This window comes from Cyprinus carpio, chromosome B3 (assembly GCF_018340385.1).
Source record: "Cyprinus carpio isolate SPL01 chromosome B3, ASM1834038v1, whole genome shotgun sequence".
Taxonomy (NCBI): domain Eukaryota; kingdom Metazoa; phylum Chordata; class Actinopteri; order Cypriniformes; family Cyprinidae; genus Cyprinus; species Cyprinus carpio.
This window is the reverse complement of record NC_056599.1, coordinates 19,919,336-19,939,824: the sequence shown is the minus strand read 5'-3', so window position 1 is coordinate 19,939,824 and position 20,489 is coordinate 19,919,336. Positions and strand designations below refer to the sequence as shown.

General features: G+C 39.0%; 1 protein-coding gene across 1 annotated transcript in view; it reads right to left on the bottom strand.

Annotated features, from left to right (window-relative positions):
* Positions 1-2,633: 2,633 nt before the first annotated feature.
* The window catches only part of LOC109050732 (E3 ubiquitin-protein ligase SMURF1), a 42,111-nt gene continuing 24,255 nt past the window's right edge, over positions 2,634-20,489 (bottom strand). Inside the window, 17 exon segments of the mRNA XM_019068316.2 lie at positions 2,634-4,471; positions 5,329-5,404; positions 5,819-6,020; positions 6,460-6,580; positions 6,943-7,080; positions 10,742-10,920; positions 11,130-11,244; positions 11,507-11,610; positions 12,710-12,911; positions 13,232-13,378; positions 15,513-15,597; positions 16,335-16,573; positions 16,779-16,854; positions 17,227-17,292; positions 17,447-17,580; positions 17,751-17,772; positions 17,775-17,858. Of these exon segments, the coding sequence (XP_018923861.2) occupies positions 4,372-4,471; positions 5,329-5,404; positions 5,819-6,020; positions 6,460-6,580; positions 6,943-7,080; positions 10,742-10,920; positions 11,130-11,244; positions 11,507-11,610; positions 12,710-12,911; positions 13,232-13,378; positions 15,513-15,597; positions 16,335-16,573; positions 16,779-16,854; positions 17,227-17,292; positions 17,447-17,580; positions 17,751-17,772; positions 17,775-17,858 (2,090 nt within the window). The 3' untranslated portion in view covers positions 2,634-4,371.

The window sequence follows — 20,489 nt, the reverse complement described above, 5'->3', positions numbered from 1 at the left end:
AAAAGTTCCTCCCAAAATCCCTCAAGATGTCTGCTACTAGCATTCAGAAGGCTCTTTTGTAACCCACAAGGAATGATTTATAGGAAAGTATGACGCACAGCACTGTATTTGTCCTTATCTTACCTATCAAAACTCATTTGAGTTCTTAAAAAATGAAAAGGTGAGACTGTATTGACGATTTCTCGTTTTCTAATGTTGTCTGAACCTCTGAGGACAGAATTTACAGTTTCTTCGCCAAACCAAAGATCTGGTCTTCATCATCCTGACAGCTCCAGCACCGATCTTCATTGATCTCATTACAGATAGAGAAGCAAATCATTTTCCTAAAACTGCAGGAAATAATCTGGATGAACACCTACTTCTAGGAGTATCACAGTTTTCTGGCTTGAGTTTTAACTCCCAGGTTAAGGTCACGGGACTTTATAATGTCTCTTCATAAAGTCTTATTACTGTTGCAGGATTGTGGCACCAGTCGGCTTGGCACCGCTCTCCTGTCTGGTAACTTTTCTCCATGGATATCATTTTCAAAATGCTTTCAGGAAACCAGGCAGGGAAGACCTCCAAGGACACTGCAGGTTTTTTCGGTTTTTTTTTTTTTTGCTTGGATTCACAGCTTAAGTCATCAACTCACTTCAATTTTCCAGACATTTTAACGGCGGAAAAAACACCACAAATGTTAGCGGAGACAGTGTTGAATTTCTAATTAACTTTTACTACAGGGTCTTTGGACAATTAAGAAAACATATCTGAAAGTAATTATAAACAGTTATTATTACGATTATTACAAGGCAATTATATTTTCCTTGACGTATTGACAGTTTGCCAATATAATTTTTTTTTCCTTCCTGAAAAAATATTGCTCCATTTTTTTTTATGTAATGTCTACCTAGTATTTTAACACTGCTGGACACAATAAATCTATATAAAAAGCCATAAATGGAAAATGCCCACATGGGGCCAATTGCTTCAATTCTGTTTATAAAGACGACAATCTGAACGCAATTATAAGCCAGTCATGCAGACGGCTTGGACACAAGGCACTGCTTGTACTTGTGCTCACAGCTGCCAAAGCACATCATGTCCTGAGTCACCTGGTCCTTCATTATTTTTGTAGGCAAATAAAACAAAAGCCTGCATAATTATGAAGGGCAGCTGGCTTATTTTACTTAAAGCAGTAGTCCATCCGAAAATAAACATTTGTTGAAAATTCACTCACCCTCAGTCCTTCAAAAATGTAAAACAGATTTGGAGAAATGTAGCATTCCATCGCTTAGTCAGCAGTGAATGGGTGCCGTCAGAATGAGAGTCTAAACAGCTGATAAAAACATCACAATAATCCACAAGACTCCAGTCAATCAATGTCTTGTGAAGAAATATGAGTCTTCTATCCTTAGTATTGCTTTCTCCAGTGAAAAGTTTTGATGTGAGAGGATAGAGTGGTTAAAACGTCTTAATGGATGTATTTCTTAACGCACAACTTTTGAAGTAGTTTTCTATATTATTATATCTCTACATATCATGAGAAAAGATGCATCTGCAAAGCGGTGGAAGTCATATGACAAGGGTTACTTGCAGGACATATACTCTTAACACATGCTGAATGGGCAACCAGACGATGGTCATAAGTTAAAGAGGTATAAAAAGAAGAATCACGAAGAGTCATATGATAAGGGAGTCTTATCAAAATAGAATGAGTGGCTTGTTCACCACAGGTAGATAACAACAGTGTGATGTATGAAAAACAACGTGATATGTAAAATATAATTGTAAAACAGTATATAACCAGAGCGGTAAGACCTGAGAAGTTCAGCTGTGCATCTCAATTCTATTGTGTGTCAAAGTTTGATCTTGATACCTGGAACCCTGGCTTCGAGAGACTTCTTTAACAAGGAAGAAACAGCACAGATGTTAATTGATTTAGTGTGGATTACTGTGATGTTTTTAATCAACTGTTTGGACTCTCGTTCTGACGGCACCCATTCACTGCAGAGGATCCACTGATGAGCAAGGGATGTAATGATGAATTTCTCTAAATCAGTTCCCATGAAGAAACAAACTCAACTGCATCTTGGATGGCCTAATGGGGAATAAATGTTAATATTAATATATGCCTAATGGGTGATCTGTTCCTTTAACATTCATTAATAAATAAAAATGTACAATATATATGCAAACAAAGACAAAAAAAAAAAAAAAGAGAGAGAGCAAGGAGAAATAGATTGCAATTTAGTTTCTTTAATATAATCTTATTTACACTGAATTTTTTTTCAGAAATGTTTAGTACATAGTAAGTTACATTACTCTTGCATCGAATAAACAATGACACTCAGGACCTAATAATTGTACAATGTGATGATACCTGTCACATTACTTGGAAAAAGGTTTTTCTTTAGAGAAATATGAAAACAACTGTAACTTCAGGCAAAGTCCATACTCATCTTCAAGCTCACTAGCCATCCCCACAATTACACAACATTAAACGTCACCTCTTTTGTCTTTCACACAAGTTTAAAAATGGTTCACCACTCTAGGCATTCACGGGCTTTTGGAAAAACAGAAAACATTCTGACATTCTGACCGATCCGATACATATTAAGTGAGGAAAGAGACATTGTAAGACAGAACCAAGAATATAAAGGTGATGGTTTTTATTGCATATATCACAAATATGAACATGACCACCGGGGCCCAGCCTACATCACTTGCTAACTCCATCCAGGTCAAGGGTCGGGGGAACCCGTCCTCTTAACGTCCTGAAGAATCAGCAGCAGGTTTAAATACTTTGATTCATACATAAAATAAGAGATTAGTGTACAGCTTTCACAAGAACTCGGCCTTCTCTGAAAGCTATGGAATAATGGTAATAGCAGCAATACTTAAAAGGACATTACATGATAATAAATAATTGTTAAAAAAAAAGAAAAAGAAAGAGAAAAAGACAAAAGTGGTTGAAGAAACACTGAGGTTGGCTCATCCTTTACATTTACAAAGAATAATCTGGTGCCATGCACATCAAGCACTACATAATGAAATCCTAGACACTCCCCTGCTGCTTCACCACACCAAAACCAGGACCAAACCCCACTCCATCCGAGTCTGCAGATGTACCGCCACACTGCCAAACGTTCGTCTCCATGACGGGTGATTGTACACGTGCCAGCGAAAGTGCTGAATGTTACTTGAAGCAGTGGTTTGAATGAAGGAGACACGTGAATAACAGTCTAGAGCTGAATTTCATGGTACGTTACATTAAAACGGTTAATGCTAAGTTACCATATGATAATGGCTGGATTCATTAAAGAGAATAATGGGGTCCATCAAAATTAAGGACAAAAAGAGCTTCTTCAAAACACTCAACATCCGTTTTCTTTGCAAAACTATGTTTAGGAGTCCAGTTTAGGCGTGTTAGCGGACACAGTGGATCAGAATGTTTTTCAAGAAGGTGATTTGCTTCAAAATCTGCATATTAAAACACCATTCGTTAAACATTACCTTTAAAATAGGTCTGTTGTTGACAACGGAGGAATGCTCACTGGATAAAAATGTCATTAAAAAAAAAAAAAAAAAAAAAGATTTTATGTGATGAAAATACTGGCTCGCTCAGGCTTTGGGTCCTTCTCTAGACTGCACATGATCGTTGTGCTTCAGTTGAGGAACATTAACACACGACGGCTGTGAGATTCACAGTTCCCACAAGAGGACTAAGACTCGCTGTTAAGCAAAAAAACAAAAACAAAAACATTTCAATAATACATTTCAAGCAATCAAGTTAATTTCTACAGTGAGAACGCTGATGAGTACAGGAAATGGATACCATTGAAATGCCATCCTATAGTACTGAACAGGACACAAAGGAAATAAAGTCAAATAAGAGACGATACCGAGCATGACAACGCAGACCACCCTTGTCCTTCAAGATGCATTTGCTGTAGGTAAACTGGTTTAATGGTCACAGGATCTGTGTATGTTAAAATACTCCACCTAGACTAAAACGTCAGCTCTATTCATGTAGACCACAGGCTCAGCGAGGCTCTACTCGCGTTACAGTCAGATGCTATCAGCCCAACGCTTCAGTGACAAAGACAATACGAACTGGATTTTTGAGGAACAACAGAAACGTTGATCAGATTTCTCTGTAACTTATTGTGGTAATGTGAAACAATTCCCGAATCACGTTGTGAGGAATCATTAGTCTTTGAGAGTTTTGCCCTTGGGTGGTCGCTCCCCTCCGTTGCAGTTTCCAGCTGATGCTAAAGTCTGTCAGGAGACACCAGTCCGTCTGTCCTGGAGAAGGGGAGGGGGATGAAAAGGATGGCTGGGGCTGTTTGGTGGGTTTGCTGCCATTGCTGGTTGGCTGGACAGGGCACTCGCTCACTCCACTGCAAAGCCACATGTCTCTTCCACAGCCGTCAGGAGCTTCTCATAGAGCTTCTCGTATGACTCGTAAGGCGGGATGTCGATCCGGTTGAAGCTGAAGGAATATGAGAGAAGTCAGATCAGCATTTCAGACTTCATTCCATCTTAAATGAGTCCTGTCACACATTCATATAGTTTAATATTTATCATATGACTTTAATTTCAGTAAAGCACCAAATAGTGTCACATGACATTTTTTCCACCTCTCCAATTCTGTCTGAACAGTACGTTCGTGTTTTTTTTTTTTTTTATTACAACTGTGCCTTTAAGAAACACTTGTTTCCATGTGAAAATATAATAATGGTTGTGAGTTTTCTGTATAGTGAGTGCAATACAATTTTCACTTTCTTGATCCTTCAATAACAGTGTCCTTGCATATATTCATCTGTGTGAAGTTCAGAATTTTTTTGCAGCTTAGTTTCAATGAATGATTGTTCGAGACTATAAAGGGAAAGTTTTGAGTGCTGAAGGCTACATTTTGGAAGTACATACATTAGAAGGTCACAGTTAGGGCTCTGTTTTTTTTATTTTTTTTTAAAAACAAAAAAAAAAATCTCTTAAACTCACCAAGGCTGCATATATTTGATCAAATATGATACTGTAAAATAGTAATATTGTGAAATATTATTACAACTTATATTAACTTAATTTTCATTTTTAGTATATTTAAAAATTATTTATTCCTGTGATGCAAAGCTGAATTTTCAGCATCATTACTCCAGTCTTCAGTGTCACACGATCCTTCTGAAATCATTCTGATATACTGATTTGCTGCTCAAGAAACAGCTGAAAACAGTCTTTTGTTTCAAAAGATCAGGGAAAGTTTGATTCCTCATAAGACAACAGTAGAGTGTATTAAATTACTTTAAAAAACGTAGACTTTCAGTATCTTCGATTAAGACTAAATCTTACCATGTATGGGCTTTGGGCAGGTTGTCCGTGTTGGCATCAATTAAATGAATAGTGAAGAGTCTTGGTCCTGCAGAACCTGTAGAACCTCAAAGATACATTCTAGTTATCACTGTTCTCCAAATCATCACACTCAACAGAAGTGAGCATGAAACAACATGAAATCACATTCACAAATCATTTTGCTTTCATACTGTTAACAGTAAATCAGAATATTCAGCAAGATGTAATGCAGGGTTGAACTTGATATTTTTGTTAAATTAAAATGGATAAAGAAAAATCATTCAGATAACTATTTTTTTGCTTCAGAATAACATGCACTTATGACTTGTGCATAACTTTAGGGACAACTGAAACATTCTGGGTTCATGCTGCATTTAGGGAATTTCTCACTAGGAATAAAAAGTGTCAGACTAGGAAGCTGAACATTAAAAGACACAATCTGTCATCTATCAGGTGTATTGAAAGTGCACATGGCTTATCCATTAGCCACCTTGCAGTGCTTTGAAGCCTTGTAGAGGGACGCGTGTGGAGCCTGTGACGAACTGTAGCAATCTGCCTCTCCTCTCCTCGTCAAACGATTCAACCGCCTGCCAGAACCACTTCACTATGTTACTGTCAGCCACACAGTGCTTCAGCCGTGTGTTGGCCTTCCAGTCGTTCAGATCGATCTTGCCCAAACCTCCGATGATCAGCTACAATGCAGAGAGAAACAAAAATTATTTTTGACATCTTCACCTCATTTACTGATAGTAAGGTGAACAGAAAATGATGAAGAGGGGGCAGGGAACGGCCTTTGATTGAGTAAGTTTGACACTCCTCCTCCAGGTTGGGGGTCAGTAAAAAAAATACTGCTTTAATTTAATGCATTCTTGCTAAAATATATAAAAAAGTACAGTAAAAAGACATTTATAATGTTCATTAAATGATTTCACCATTCCTAATAGCTTCTATAAGAGCAATAAGAGTATGTTTTAATAATGTCTCTGATTTCAGCTGAAAAATTATTAAATATTTGGTTGAAATGTCAAATTTAGTGTTATGACTCTCCTATTCATTATATAACACAAATGTTCCATCTCCCCCCTTTGACACTAGTCTATCCATTCAGCGTGTCTGAAATATCTGAATTACCTCAAGTTCCTTGTTGTCAAAAGGCTTGAGCAGATGCTGTGGTATGAGTTCGTTGAAGCCCTTCTGCAGGGCGAGGAATTGGGCCTCAATGCCACGCATGAATCTCCAGTTGACATACAGCCTAACGGAGACACAATCAATCATTAGAGAGCTGCAGTGAAACATGGAGAAAACTAAGAGGCATCTGCACCCCACAGTCCTCCTTTAACAACCTCTGATTCATTTCTATTTGGCAATGACTTCGACACAATAAAAACTCCCATAAAAATTGTCATTCCACTTATATTCTTGAACGGTAGCTTATTTGTCCACTATCCAGGGTTCACTCAATCAAACTGACAGAGGAAAAAGCAGTGAGGCTCCTAAAACCTCTGCCAAGCCCAACTAGCCATGTGACTGCTGCCCTCTGCTGGATGACTTTCCCTGAGAGCGTGATCATGGATTTGCTGTGTCTGGTCAGCCCACATGTGCACCTCTTCATACCTCACATATTCTTTCTTGTTCTCCTCTGTGACCGGGATGTTCTTGCCGTTTGGTTTCAGCTCGTGTTGGAGGAATTTGCCAAAAGCATTATGTTCTACGCAGAAGGTGTGGTCCAAGACAGATGTGATGTCATTCTCTCTAAAAAGACAAAAGACAAATATAGCAAAGTTATTTATATCGTTGCTTACATTCAACAGTCTACCCATTAACAACAAATACATATGAAGCTGTTTGTTTGCCACCACTGAACTCAAAATACATCTGGACTTTTCACTTTGTTTTTTTGTCAGTTTTTGGTTTTTACTTACAATGGTGATTTTCATTATATTCTTATAAAAAAATATATTTTTTACATTTAAATTAGCATACATTAAAGCATTAAATAAAATTAAAGAAACAAAAAAATAATAATTCCTATTAGTGTTGGGCAACATTTTTTTTCTAAAAAAAAAAAAAAAAAAAATTAGTTTGAGCTGCATTCAGTGCTCGAGCTGGAGGCCGTGGAGAAGCAGATTCCAGCAGGCAGGTCCAGCTGAGAGAGCGGAGAGCTGCACTGGAGACCTACCGGGCAGATGCTCACAAGTCCGGGGTAAGTATATAGTGCCCTGCTAACAGTCCCACCACCTCTACTCCGTGTGTTTCTCTCCACAGGCCCAGTGCACCCAGGACGCGATCTTCCCAGATGTCCTTCACTCTTACGACACCACGGACCCTGGGTGCATCCGCAGCGGAGGACGCAAGTCAGGCCCGGGTGACGACCTCTTTCCCTCTGGTCTTCGAGATCTCCACATGGAACCGCTTCGCTCCCCTCCGCGAGACGGAACGCGACGCTGTGATCGTCGGAGACTCCATCGTCCGGCACGTACTTGCTACGTTAGCCGAAGGTAAAGTGCACACTCACTGTTTCCCTGGTGCTCGTGTTCTCGATGTTTCTGCGCAGATACCTGCGATCCTGAAGGCCGACGAGAGCCCTGGAGCGGTCATGCTTCACGCCAGGGTTAACAACACCACACAGCGGCAGACGGAGACACTGGAGAGGGTCTTCAGGAGCCTGATAGAGATTGTGCGCAGCACAACGCCCGCGGCGACGATCATCGTGACGGGACCACTCCCCACGTATTGACGAGGACACGAAAGGTTCAGTAGACTTTTTGCTTTAAATGAATGGTTATTGTCATGGTGTAAAGAACAGTAACTGCTATTTGTTAATAACTGGAATCTTTTCTGGGAGCGTCCTAGGCTTTTTCGTGCTGATGGCCTGCACCCCAGCAGAGTCGGAGCAGGACTGCTGTCGGACAACCAGGACTCTACGCTCCATATGACTAGTAAGCCAATTCTCAAATAACTGCTATGATGGCTTTTGTTCTACCCACTTAAACAATAAAAGATCTTGTGTTGTCCAATCTATAAAGACTGTGTCTGTTCCCCGAATAGTGAGGTCAAAATATAAATTTAATGCAGGATCTAGAAAAAAATGATTGTGATTAAACTGGAAAAATACAAAATAAATGAACAAAAACCATTTTTAAAGCTTGGCCTGCTAAACATTAGATCACTCACACCCAAAGCAGCTATTGTAAATGAAATGATCACAGATAATAGGTTTTCATGTACTCTGCTTGACTGAAACCTTGCTCAAACCAAATGATTATATTGGTCTAAATGAGTCTACTCCACCAAACTACCGTTTATAAGCTTGAGCCCCATCAGACTGGTCGTGAGGGAGGTGTTGCAACAATATATAGTGATATTCTCAATGTTACACAGAAAACAGTATGTAGGTTTAAATCATTTGAAATACTTCTACTTAATGTTACACTGTCAAATATGCAAAAGCAATCTATTGTATCTCTTGCTCTGGCTACTGTGTATAGACTGCCAGGGCCATATAAAGATTTCCTAAAAGAATTCGCAGATTTCCTCTCAGACCTACTGGTTACCGTTGATAAAGAACTAACTGTCGGAGACTTTAACAGTCATGTTAATAATATAAATAATGCGTTAGGACTTTTGGAGTCAAGCAAAACAAAACCAGACCCACTCATCGTTTTAATCATACACTAGATTTAATTACATCGCATGGAATTGATCTTACTGATATATATATATAGTACCTCAAAGTGATGATGTTACGGACAGTTACCTTGTATTGTGCATGCTTACTATTACTGATATTAACTATATGGCTCCGCGTTATCGTCTGGGCAGAACTATTGTTCCAGCCACCAAAGACAGATTCACAAATATTTATCGCAACTGCTCTGTGTACCCATAATAACAATAAATATTCCCTCACAGTTTAGTAGTGATGGCTTTATAAATTTCTACACTGATAAAATAGATAGCATCAGAAATAACAAAACTAATGTAGAATCAACAGCGTTTTGTTATTCAGCTTCATTCATTGCACCCCCCCCCAAAAAAAAAAAAAAAAAAAAAAACTGCAGTGCTTTACAACTATAGGACAGGAAGAGCTAAATAAACTATATTACTGAAAGAATTGTTACCTGTAGCAGTAAAAAACACTTCTCAATACTATTAACTCATCGTTATCTTTAGGTCATGTCCCAAAACCATTCAAGCTGCTGTTTATTAAGCCTCTTATTAAGAAGAGGTTGGTGTCTTCACGTGCTATCGGAAACTTCCAATTTCCCACTTATGAAGTTGTGATTACAAGCATGTTGCATTCTTTGCTGTTAAAAATAACAGTGAACAGTGGTTTGTAAATGTTGATGCTTAGCCTAAATAATTTTATCAGGAGCGTTCATGTGGGCGCTGCTGCTGTCTTAGGCCCACCCCAAATGCTCTCATTGGCTGAGACGTGTGATGACACCCATCCCAAGCCAGTACTGATCAACATCCCACCCCTCCTGTGACACATGGTTCATCTGTATGTGTATTCAGAGCCAGTCAGCAACGGGCTTTCAAATAATAATAATAATAATAATAATAATAATAATAATTAAAGAAAACACTACACAAAAGGACAAAAAAAGTGAAAGTGACATGACATACAGCCAAGTATGGTGACCCTTACTCAGAATTCATGCTCTGCATTTAACACATCCAAAGTGCACACACACAGCAGTGAACACACACACTGTGAACACACACCCGGAGCAGCGGTCAGCCATTTATGCTGTGGCACCCGGGGAGCAGTTGGGGGTTCGGTGCCTTGCTCAAGGGCACCTCAGTCGTGGTATTGAGGGTGGAGAGAGCGCTGTACATTCACTCCCCTCACCTACGATTCCTGCTGGCACGAGACTTGAACTCACAACCCTTGGATTGCAAGTCCGACTCTCTAACCATTAGGCCACAACTTCCCCACAACTTCCCCATTCCCTTAATGCGCAATAAAATAATTGTTGGTGTTAATTAATACATAAACTTGCCCAGCCCTAATTCCTATATATTGTATACTTGTGTCATTACATAATTCGGATGGTTTTATTATTCTATTTTATTATTATTATTATTATAAAATTTGAAAAATCCTAACAACAACAAACTGGTATAACCTTTAACTGATGCTGTAGATACTTTAATTGTTATTTTATTATTAAAAAATTGGCAAGGGGTTGCTTATTTTTGAAATCCAATTTTAGCCATATGATAGATGCGTTACATTCAGGTTTCTGTAATTCCAAAGTCTTTACTTTAAATGTGGGACAAACACAACAGTGGTATAGAAATGTCTGTGAGAAATATAAGCGCTCTCTCTTGATCCTGATTTTCTTTAAGCAAAATAAATTTAATTCAATAGAAACTGATCAGTACATTTCTTATAAAATTCACTCACAGTATCCAGACGAGGCTCTTGTGCAGCTCTGGGTCCACAGTCTCAAGGTCACAAAGCTGGATGGGCTTCGCCAGGAGCTGCTTGTAGAAGGGTAAGGTGAAGCCTCCGTTGATGTAGTGCCCGTGGAAAACAGCCAGACCCATAATCCGCCCAACAAAGTGGAAGTAAGACAAGTGGTCCTGAAAAAAACAGCAGAGGGCGTGAGAGGAAGTTTAATGAGACACTGCAGCAGCAGAGAACCGCTTGGTGAACCTTTTAAAGCACAAATGACGACCATATGTTGTGAGGTCCAAGAAGCACAGCCTATGCTAAACTTCTTCATAACATACTGATTGACTGGGTCTTGTTTAGAAGAGAAATCCAAAGCACAGGTCGCCACATGACTTACAGGGTTGATGGATGAGTCTGGGTTGATCTGTAGTGTGTAGATGTTATCAGTGGAGTACTGAAACAGGCCGTAGTATGGATTCAGCATCTCATGGCAGAGGAGATACAACCATTCCCTGGAACAGGACAGGAATTCAGATAGAGCTCATATCTGAGTCTTGCTGGCTGCAGTTCAGTCTAAACTCTGTGCTCAACAGGGGAACACCTGCAATATCATGAACACGATACCCTGCATGCTGATAAGCCTGGCTGAGATTCAGCCTAAACTGTTGAAATTATAAAGTCAAGTCTGGCGTATGAAAAGAGATGGGGGAATAATGAGGCACGGGGGAAATTAATTAATGAGAACCTTTCGCATGGAACAGATTCATATGCTACCTAGCAACTCCACCGTAATCAAGCCCCTCCTCTCCTCTGAACTTCACCATCAGCCGCTTCTTCAGGTCTTTAGGTCTCATCTTCATGATCTGTCTATAAGACTCCTATTGCACAGAAAGAACAGAAATTAGTCATATTTCTGATTGAAACAATACATTTACATAAATTATACATGAAACAAGTTATAAATAAAACTAATTTTATTTATTTTTTAACATGGAGCAATATGAGCAATAATGGCTATACTCATGACATTAACTGTATCATTTTAATACATCCTTCACAATAATTTAACATTTTCTTAAGCACAACAGTACTGGTAAAATACACAGAATCTTCTAATTGAATCTATGGTAAAAATTCTACAATTATTTTTAAAAATGCCTTTTAATGTATTTTCTGAGTAAAAATATTGTCTTAAACTAGCTTAAAATGTGTAAAAAAATTTGCCATCACAGGAAAAAAACATTTTGCATTTTGAAAAACACTCAAATAAAAAAAAAAGGGTAACACTAGTATTTAGAGACCAATTCTCACTATTAACTAGCTGCATATTAGCATGCCTATTATTAACATATTGGCAGTTTAATAGTAATTATAAAGCACATATTCTGCATTAACATATTTTACATCCCTAATCTTACCCAATACCTAAACTTAACTACCTTACTAACTATTAATAAGCAGCACATTAGGAGTTTATTGATGCAAACATCATAGTTAATGGTTTGTAAAAATTGTGAGAATTGGACCTTGAAGTGGGACCGAAAAGAGTTTTAATGCTAATAATATTTACATTTTATATACATGTTTCACTGTATTTTTGATCAAATATATGTAGCCTTGGTGAAAATAAGAGACTAGAATCTGGGATTCTCTTCTTTAGAATCATGTGCACTGATGAGTCATGCACAGGAAAACCAGTGACGTGTACTAAAAGTACAAAATAAAAAAAAATAATAGACCTGCTCTCCTAAAATGATCTCAGTCTCATATTGCTGTGACCAAAAACTGCAGCATTACTTAAGATACTGATAATGGCATCCTAGTGTTGGAAACCAAAAAGCAAGCATCAGTGTGCAAACCTAATCGTGATGCATCCCTAGTCACTTCCAATGACAAAAACAGTTTCACAGAGCTGTTTGAACTAAATTATGCATGCACTACATGACTGGCATTATTCAGCTGTGTGACTGCGAGTACCTCAAAGATCTCCTCACGGGACACTTCTATGCGGCAGTGGCCGGCTTGAGGCTGCTGCAGGGAGAGCTCATGGCGGAGAACTTTGAGTTTCTGGACCAGATCTCTCTCATAGCGCACCGGTAATTCGCCATCACCTTCCTCCATGCCAACTTCCATCTGTACGGGCAGAGCCTGGCTCGACTCCTTCACCTGAGAGTGTTGGCTGCTCATCACATGCAAAACACACACAAATGTCACATGTGTACAATACATCCAAAACACTGATAGCAGTTTATCAAGCCACTGGACCATGAAATTTTCATGCATCATTTGGGTTACACTCCCACTAGGGACGAGTAGGAATTAAATAAATGTTAAGAATTAATTTAATAAACCCTTATACGAGCAAGCAATTATCATTACTAGCGACTTTAATTACACAAGGATGATTTATTCATTGTGGTGAATAATTTACAGGATAATTTAAGAGCTGGGATGAGCAATCAGATGTTATGAGCAGAGCTGATGTGAAAGATGTTTTACCTCATGATGTGGTGTAACCTGGGGTCGGTGAATTGCGTGGTTCTATTATTGTGGTCGACAAAATAAATTCGTCCTGACACAGTGCTCCTGATCTCCCAGCCGGGCGGCAGAGGGCCCAGCTCCTCACAACTCACGCTGTTCAAATCCCTGAAGGAGCAAGCGCACCCATCACACCTGGTGCTCAACGCATATAATGGTGCCCCAAAACTCTCTCTTTTTATCCTCTTGCAGGGTGGGAAATTAACTTTTTTTCTCCGTCCACCAGCCACAATGCCACCAGCCACTTATTTTAATAGACATTCAGATTTTACTAACTATTTATATTTTTGTTAATTTCAAAAGAGTGGGTAAGATTTTTTTAACGTTTGAAATTAAATCTCTTATGCTTAATATTATGACATATTACAACATTTTAAAATGAATGCTTTTATATTATTATATTTTCAAATGTTATTTATTCATGTGGTGGCAAAGCTGAATTTTCAGCAGCCATTACTTCAGTCTGCAGACTGCAGAGTCACATGATCCTTCAGAAATCATTAAGAAACATCTCGTACTATTATCAATGTTTAAGAGTTGAGCAGATTTTTTCAATAGAAATCTTTTGTAGCATTAATGACTTCACTGTCACTTTTGATCCATTTAATGCTGAATAAAAGTATTATTTAAAAAAAAAAAAGCCACCAAGTGGACCGACTTGCCTTAAAGAGATGTTGGCGAAACTGAAGATGAAAACAAATAGTGAACTTCAAAACATGCTCACATGTGTGTGTTGAATATACAAGCATGTTATTTGACCAATTTAAAGGGATAGTTCACCCAAAAATGAAAATTATGTCATTAATGACTCATTAATTTACTCAAACAGTACACTGACTGAACTGCTGTGAAGAGAGAACTGAAGATGAACACCGAGCCAAGCCAGATAACGAACGAAACATTGACTCGTTCTCAAGTCAAGAACCGTTTCTGTCGGACGCGTCCGGTTCGAGAACGAGGAGCTGATGATACTGCGCATGCGTGATTCAGCGTGAAGCAGACTGACACACAGCGCGTCTGAACTGAACTGGTTCTTTTGGTGATTTATTCTGAACTGATTCTGTGCTAATGTTATGAGCACGGGTAAACCGAAGGCTTGAATCAAGGGCAATCATCGCCAATGAAGTCATTACATCGAGCGCAAAAGAACTGGTGAACCGTTTTCGGCAACCGGTTTATTGAATCAAACTGTCCGAAAGAACCGGTTCGCGGAAAAGAACAGAACTTCCCATCACTACTGGTGATCCGAAAACCGATGCAAGCGGTTCTTGATTCGAGAACGAGTCAATGTTTCGTTCGTTATCTGGCTCGGTCAGCAGTTCAGTCAGTGTACTGTTTGAGTAAATGAATTACTCCGGGATATTGGTTTATTTGAACTCAGAGGAAGTGTCAGCCATGTTTAAAAAGTTAACAGCTTAAGTCATTTCTGGATTAATGCTTATTGTTGACGCGAACCGTTTCAAACGATTCAGTTCGATTTGGTGAACTGGTTCAAGAAGATCCGGTTACATCGAGTGATTCGTTCGCGAACCGGATATCACTAAACTGCAGTGTTCTGAACGCGCTCATAAACAGACCCGGGAGAGAAGTCAATGCTGAATAAAGTCGTAGTTTTTGATATTTTTGGACCAAAATGTATTTTCGATGCTTCAAAAAATTCTAACGGACCCTCTGATGTCACATGGACTACTTTGAAGATGTTTTTATTACCTTTCTGGACGTGGACAGTATACCGTACATACATTCTCAATGGAGGGACTGAAAGCTCTAGGACTAAATCTAAAATATCTTAAACTGTGTTCCGAAGATGAACGGAGGTCTCACGGGTTTGGAACGACATGAGGGTGAGTCATTAATGACATAATTTTCATTTTTGGGTGAACTATCCCTTTAAGAGGTCACATGCAATAGTGACTGTTAAGGCAAAACAACCTGCCACTGCACAAAAAGGTTCTACATTTAGCTGGTGGCATGTGTTGATTTCCCACCCTGCTCTTCTCACAAACAGGCTACTTTTCGTGTCCCTTTCCTCATGCTTCTGAGGTCATTATTATGATGATGAGCAAATTATTAAGCTTCACAATGTCAACAGTAGCAGCTATTAAGTATGATTGCTGGATATCAAGTTAGCTGATTGTGGACATTAAAGAGCTACGATTAGAGTGATATCACAAAAGCAGCGAGGAGCAATCAAACTAGGGCAATCGTTATTTCAGCAAAGGCGGGTGGTGATTAAACCTACCGGGGTATTCTGGGATCATGCCAGGTGCTCACGCCAGTCTGTGTGTGCAGAAAATAGACTTGGCCCTGCACGGTGGTCCTTTGCTCTGCATTAGAAAAGAGAACAGACACGTCAAGAGTGACTGAGCCACAGCTTACCCAGACGCCAGTTTACAAGTAACCTGAACGAGCACCAGGGCTACTGCAACAGGATGCTGAACTTCCTGTTCTCAGACAGCACACAGCTAGTGTGGCATGTCTAGTCTGAGATTTAATTACACTGGCGCCGTCCACTGGTCATGGCAGAGGACTCGACCACAACACCAACAGGGTCAGGCACGGTTACACTCCAATGAGGGGTTTTACCACAGCCAATCCACCTGTCTAATGCGGGCCGCAGTGCCAGAGTGAATAGACTCCTTTCAGAGCTCAGTCTCTCCAGTTAAATGCACTTCAGTAGCCTCTACCCTGATCGCTAAGCTGTATAAGTCTCAATGGACTCCAGCTTTACTGTGGGTAAGAGATCAGGTATACGCACTGGGGATGTGCAAAAACGACATAGATTTATTGTTAAATATTTATATAAACCTGTTATTGCAAAAACTGACAAGCCCTCAGAAAATAACAGTGACCTGCAGATTATACATAATGACAGGAAAATTGTTCACACCAGGCAATTTGAAGTGTGCAGAAAAAAAGTGAATTTTTTATAAAAGCAGTGCTCTGACGGCAGTACCAGTTTAGTGTTTTAAATCACAGACACAAAATAATAAGCTAAAGCAATTAGATCGGGTACATTTTTACTAATCGACCATCCTGACCTATTTCTAACATTCTATCTTACCATAGCCCTCAGGGAGGTCAGGGGATTGGTGTCCGTGTGGTCTGTTTTGGGGGGTGTGTGCATGCCCTCGGGAATCTTGGTTTCTGATGCGTTGTGCATGGAGCCGTTGCTCCTGATTGGGCGACTCAAGTGCACGGCAGTTGCCCCCGCCAGCGGCTCCTGTAGGATCTGTGTATGGCATGGGCTCCTCCATGAAGCAGCTGAGAGGCCGCCCGGGCCCCGAGTCTTCAAAGACAGGCCTGAAACATACACATACAGAGCAGGTGTTAAAACACATACAGTCACACAAATATTTCAATGGGTCTTGGTATTGATGATCAAAACCGTGATGAACTGTGAAACTAACAGGTCTTAAGGAGGCGCAAATAAAGTGCTTTATCTGGGCAGGTAGCCAGTCCGTGCTTAAAAAAAAAGTGCATCCTCTAAGAGAAAAAGTTGACTCACCCTTCATTCTCTACCAGTCCTCTACAGTCGACCACAGGCCCTCCACTGCCAATTCTGTCTCTGGTCTGCAAACTCACTACAAAAATAAAGAAAACGGTTACAGAAAAGTCATTTAGTTAGAAGACTCTTCATTTAGTCAAATACTGATTCAGCAATTTTAATTTTCATTAGTTTGATAGTAGACATTTTAATTTAGACACATCAATGACGCAAACACAAGAAAATTACAAAATAAAACAAGCATATAATGTAAAATAATCTTAAATGTTTTGAATGGGAAAAAAAACTCCACTTTTTCTCCACTTTCTTTAAAATAAACACTACATTTTTTCATCTAGTGCAAATACATACTTATTTTAAAAGTGTCACCAAAGTGGCTAAATACATATTGGGCCCACTGTATCTGAAAAATTCTGTACAAGTTCTACCTGCAGTGTATAATACGTACCAACGATTTGTCCACGGACAGCATCACTGTCAGATGGGTTCAGCTTGCATAAGTCTAAACGCTGGTCTGATAGATAAATGACAAGATGTAATTAAACTAGACCATCAAACTTTTATAGACTAAAGATACAGAGCTTAACACAAATTTATTGAGAACATGTAACGATTGTGATATGGCACAATGAAGAGATTACGGCAGGCTATAAAAGTATCACACTCACAGCCTGTGTCTTTTAGTCTGCTGATGGCATTGGACAGGAGACGCACACAGCCTAAGAAACCCGCACCCTGCTTCTTATGGATCTTCTTGTGGTTCCATACGCTAATGGTGATGGAATCTGTCTTCCCAATATACCTGCGGAAAGACTCTCTTTAGCAATTTCCTCCTTTTAAAATCACTACCTAATAATGTTTCCATTTTTTTAAAAGATTAACTAAATGAAAAAAACTACACAACATCATGAATACTACTGAAAACAGAACATAAATTTAGCCGTCAGTAACTTTATAGAGGAATTTGCTCACAGGTCGTAATGCTGATTCCACTTGGGTCCAATGTGCTTTTGACCGTGTCTGTAGAGTGGCATTGACCCGAGCCATCCACCACCACTTTGGCGAAAGGATCAGGCAACCCTGCAGCACAACGACAGTGCGTCAGGAAGACAAATAAACAACAGAGGACAGTTACAATCTGGAGAGCTAAGCAGCTTGCACAATGACAGCTGCAAAAATTTAGATAGACTGCAAATATTTGGATGGCTTTACAGATCCCCAGACCAAAAAGAATGACCATGGAGCAACTGACTTTCAGTTGCCAAATTACAGAATCGCTTACACAAAGTCTCTGAAAGACATTTTACATGCACTTTCTTTTTTAGTTATATACACTAGGATGTGTTACTAGTAATCTATTGATCCTGACTGTATTTGTGCCACATAAATATCACTGTTCTGTAAAGGCTGGAATACACTACATGACTTCTGAACAGATTTTAAAACACTAGACATTAGGAGTGTGCGATAAGATTGTGGATGATAAAAATGTCTCCACAGTCTGCTTTTGAAGAAATATCGTAGTATCGCGCTGCTTCTGTCTCAATATAACGTTACTGTACAACGCCACATACATTCACTTCAGTGTTAACTCAGCGGTACAGTTACTCTTTATGGGACTCTGCACTTATTCGTAATCACGAAAGTACATTATTTGCATGTGCTTTAAAGCCTTGCCAGTTAAATATTTTATTCACGCGTTGTTCTGATGTACGCTTTTTCTGAGCGCATACACCCGAAGTTCTTTTGTTATCTAATACTGTCAAAACACACAAGGTTTACACATAGACTCATTTAGTTATGTCTAAAATAAAAGTAAACAGTTGAGAGAAAAACGGATGTGTGTCTGTATATTAGATGCGTGCAGCTCTTAAAGGGACAATATTAAACATGCAGCCGACTGTTATTAAAAGGTCATGAAACCCCAGATTACTTTTTCTGACATTTTGCAGAGGTGTTTGTGTTGCACATCTTAGAACACAATGTTAGCATCCGATAATTTTAACTGCTGGAGAAAACTGGTTAATTTTAAGCTTTTTGTGCCATTTTCACCTTCTGGGTTTAAAATCTACATCGTGTTGACGTCACAATCCTATCCTATGAGGAGAGCCTTCGCTTGATTATTCACAACAGCATGTGTTGATTTGCTATGACAGACGCTTCAGACTGTGAGCAGTGTTGCCAGATTGGGCGGATTCCCACACAATTGGGCTTCTTTTGGTAACATCAGACTGGAAAAAAATGCATTGGGCGGGCTGATAAAATTTGGGCTGCTTTTTGATACAACTGACAGGTGTTTCAGTTTCCGCACTTGTAACACGGGAAATTCCTGTAACTATTTCAGCATAAAAAGACGCTCGGGATAGATGACGAAATGTATCATTTGCACATGCTTTTGAGTCTAACAATTTTAAACTGTGAAATCACTTTCTGTGAGCTCACACCCAAAGCGCACGCACATAGAGCCATATCTGAGAGAGCGCAACTACAGAATTAAGTTGTGTATAATTAATGCATTATTGTGTTTTAACAGCCAAATACATACAAAATTGTCAAAATGCTCATCTTGATGAGTATTCACATAAACAGTCGATTTATACTAAACATTGTCGGTATATAGGCTATTAAGTGAATGTAAACAGTTGATAAACAAAACCTATGTGTAACAGTTAGATCCGTGCATGATGTCTTAAAGAGACTGCAACCTAATTAATCCTGCTGCTGTCTGTCACTAATGTGACTAACTTTAGACTGTTTCTAAAGAACTGAAAAATGAGTGTTTACTATTGTCATTTTGCATTATTGACGCATTATTTTGCGAATTAATCCTGTACAGACTCCAAGAAACAATGTGTCATAATAAAAAAGCAATATAATTAAAATTCAATATACTGTTTCTGAGTGCTTCAGGTTGCTTCAGTAAGCTTGAGTTTTTTTGATGAGCTGAGACATAACAGGAAATCTATTTGTGTATGTGTGCAAGACAAGTGTGTGATACAGAAATGTTGTTTTAGTTTCTTAGGCGTCCTGGCTACTTAGAAAATGATTTGCATTAAATTCTTAGAAACTCATCAAACGCGATGACATAGTTAGACACCTTAAATGGACACATATTTTGAAAATGCATTATGATTGGATGAGATCAAAGCATCCGCATCTGATGAAGGTATAAATGTTGAGTTTGGGTGTTTCCTCTGTGTCACACTTTGTAGTCAACTTGGATGACTATGACTGGTGAACTTTTCTTGCAGAAAAATATATATTCAAAATCAAAATTGCCACGACAGTGACAAAACATTTAGGTTGGATGATTGTAGTTTTAAAATATGTTTAAAAAATACCCTAACTCCCCCTCAAATTAAAAAAATCCCCCCATAAGAGCCACCTAAAGGGGGAATTAAAAAATAAAATTCTACACATTTTGGGCTGTTTTTTTTTTTTTTTTAAATGGGTGGGTTTTACACTGTAGTTGGGCTGGAGATCTTCAATCCAATCTGACAACACTGACTGAGACCCCATACATTAACCGAGAGAAATGGTCATGGATGGAAGGAGAGTGTTTGTTTTTGCTTTGTAACAAGAGTTCGGCACAAAAGTGATTCATTCACTTAGTAAGTATAACCGTTTTTACAGCTCCATGACACAGCCCATCAAAAGGCTTATATATAAACGCTGCATAATAAGCCTTAAAAGTTATCAGAGGTGTAACAG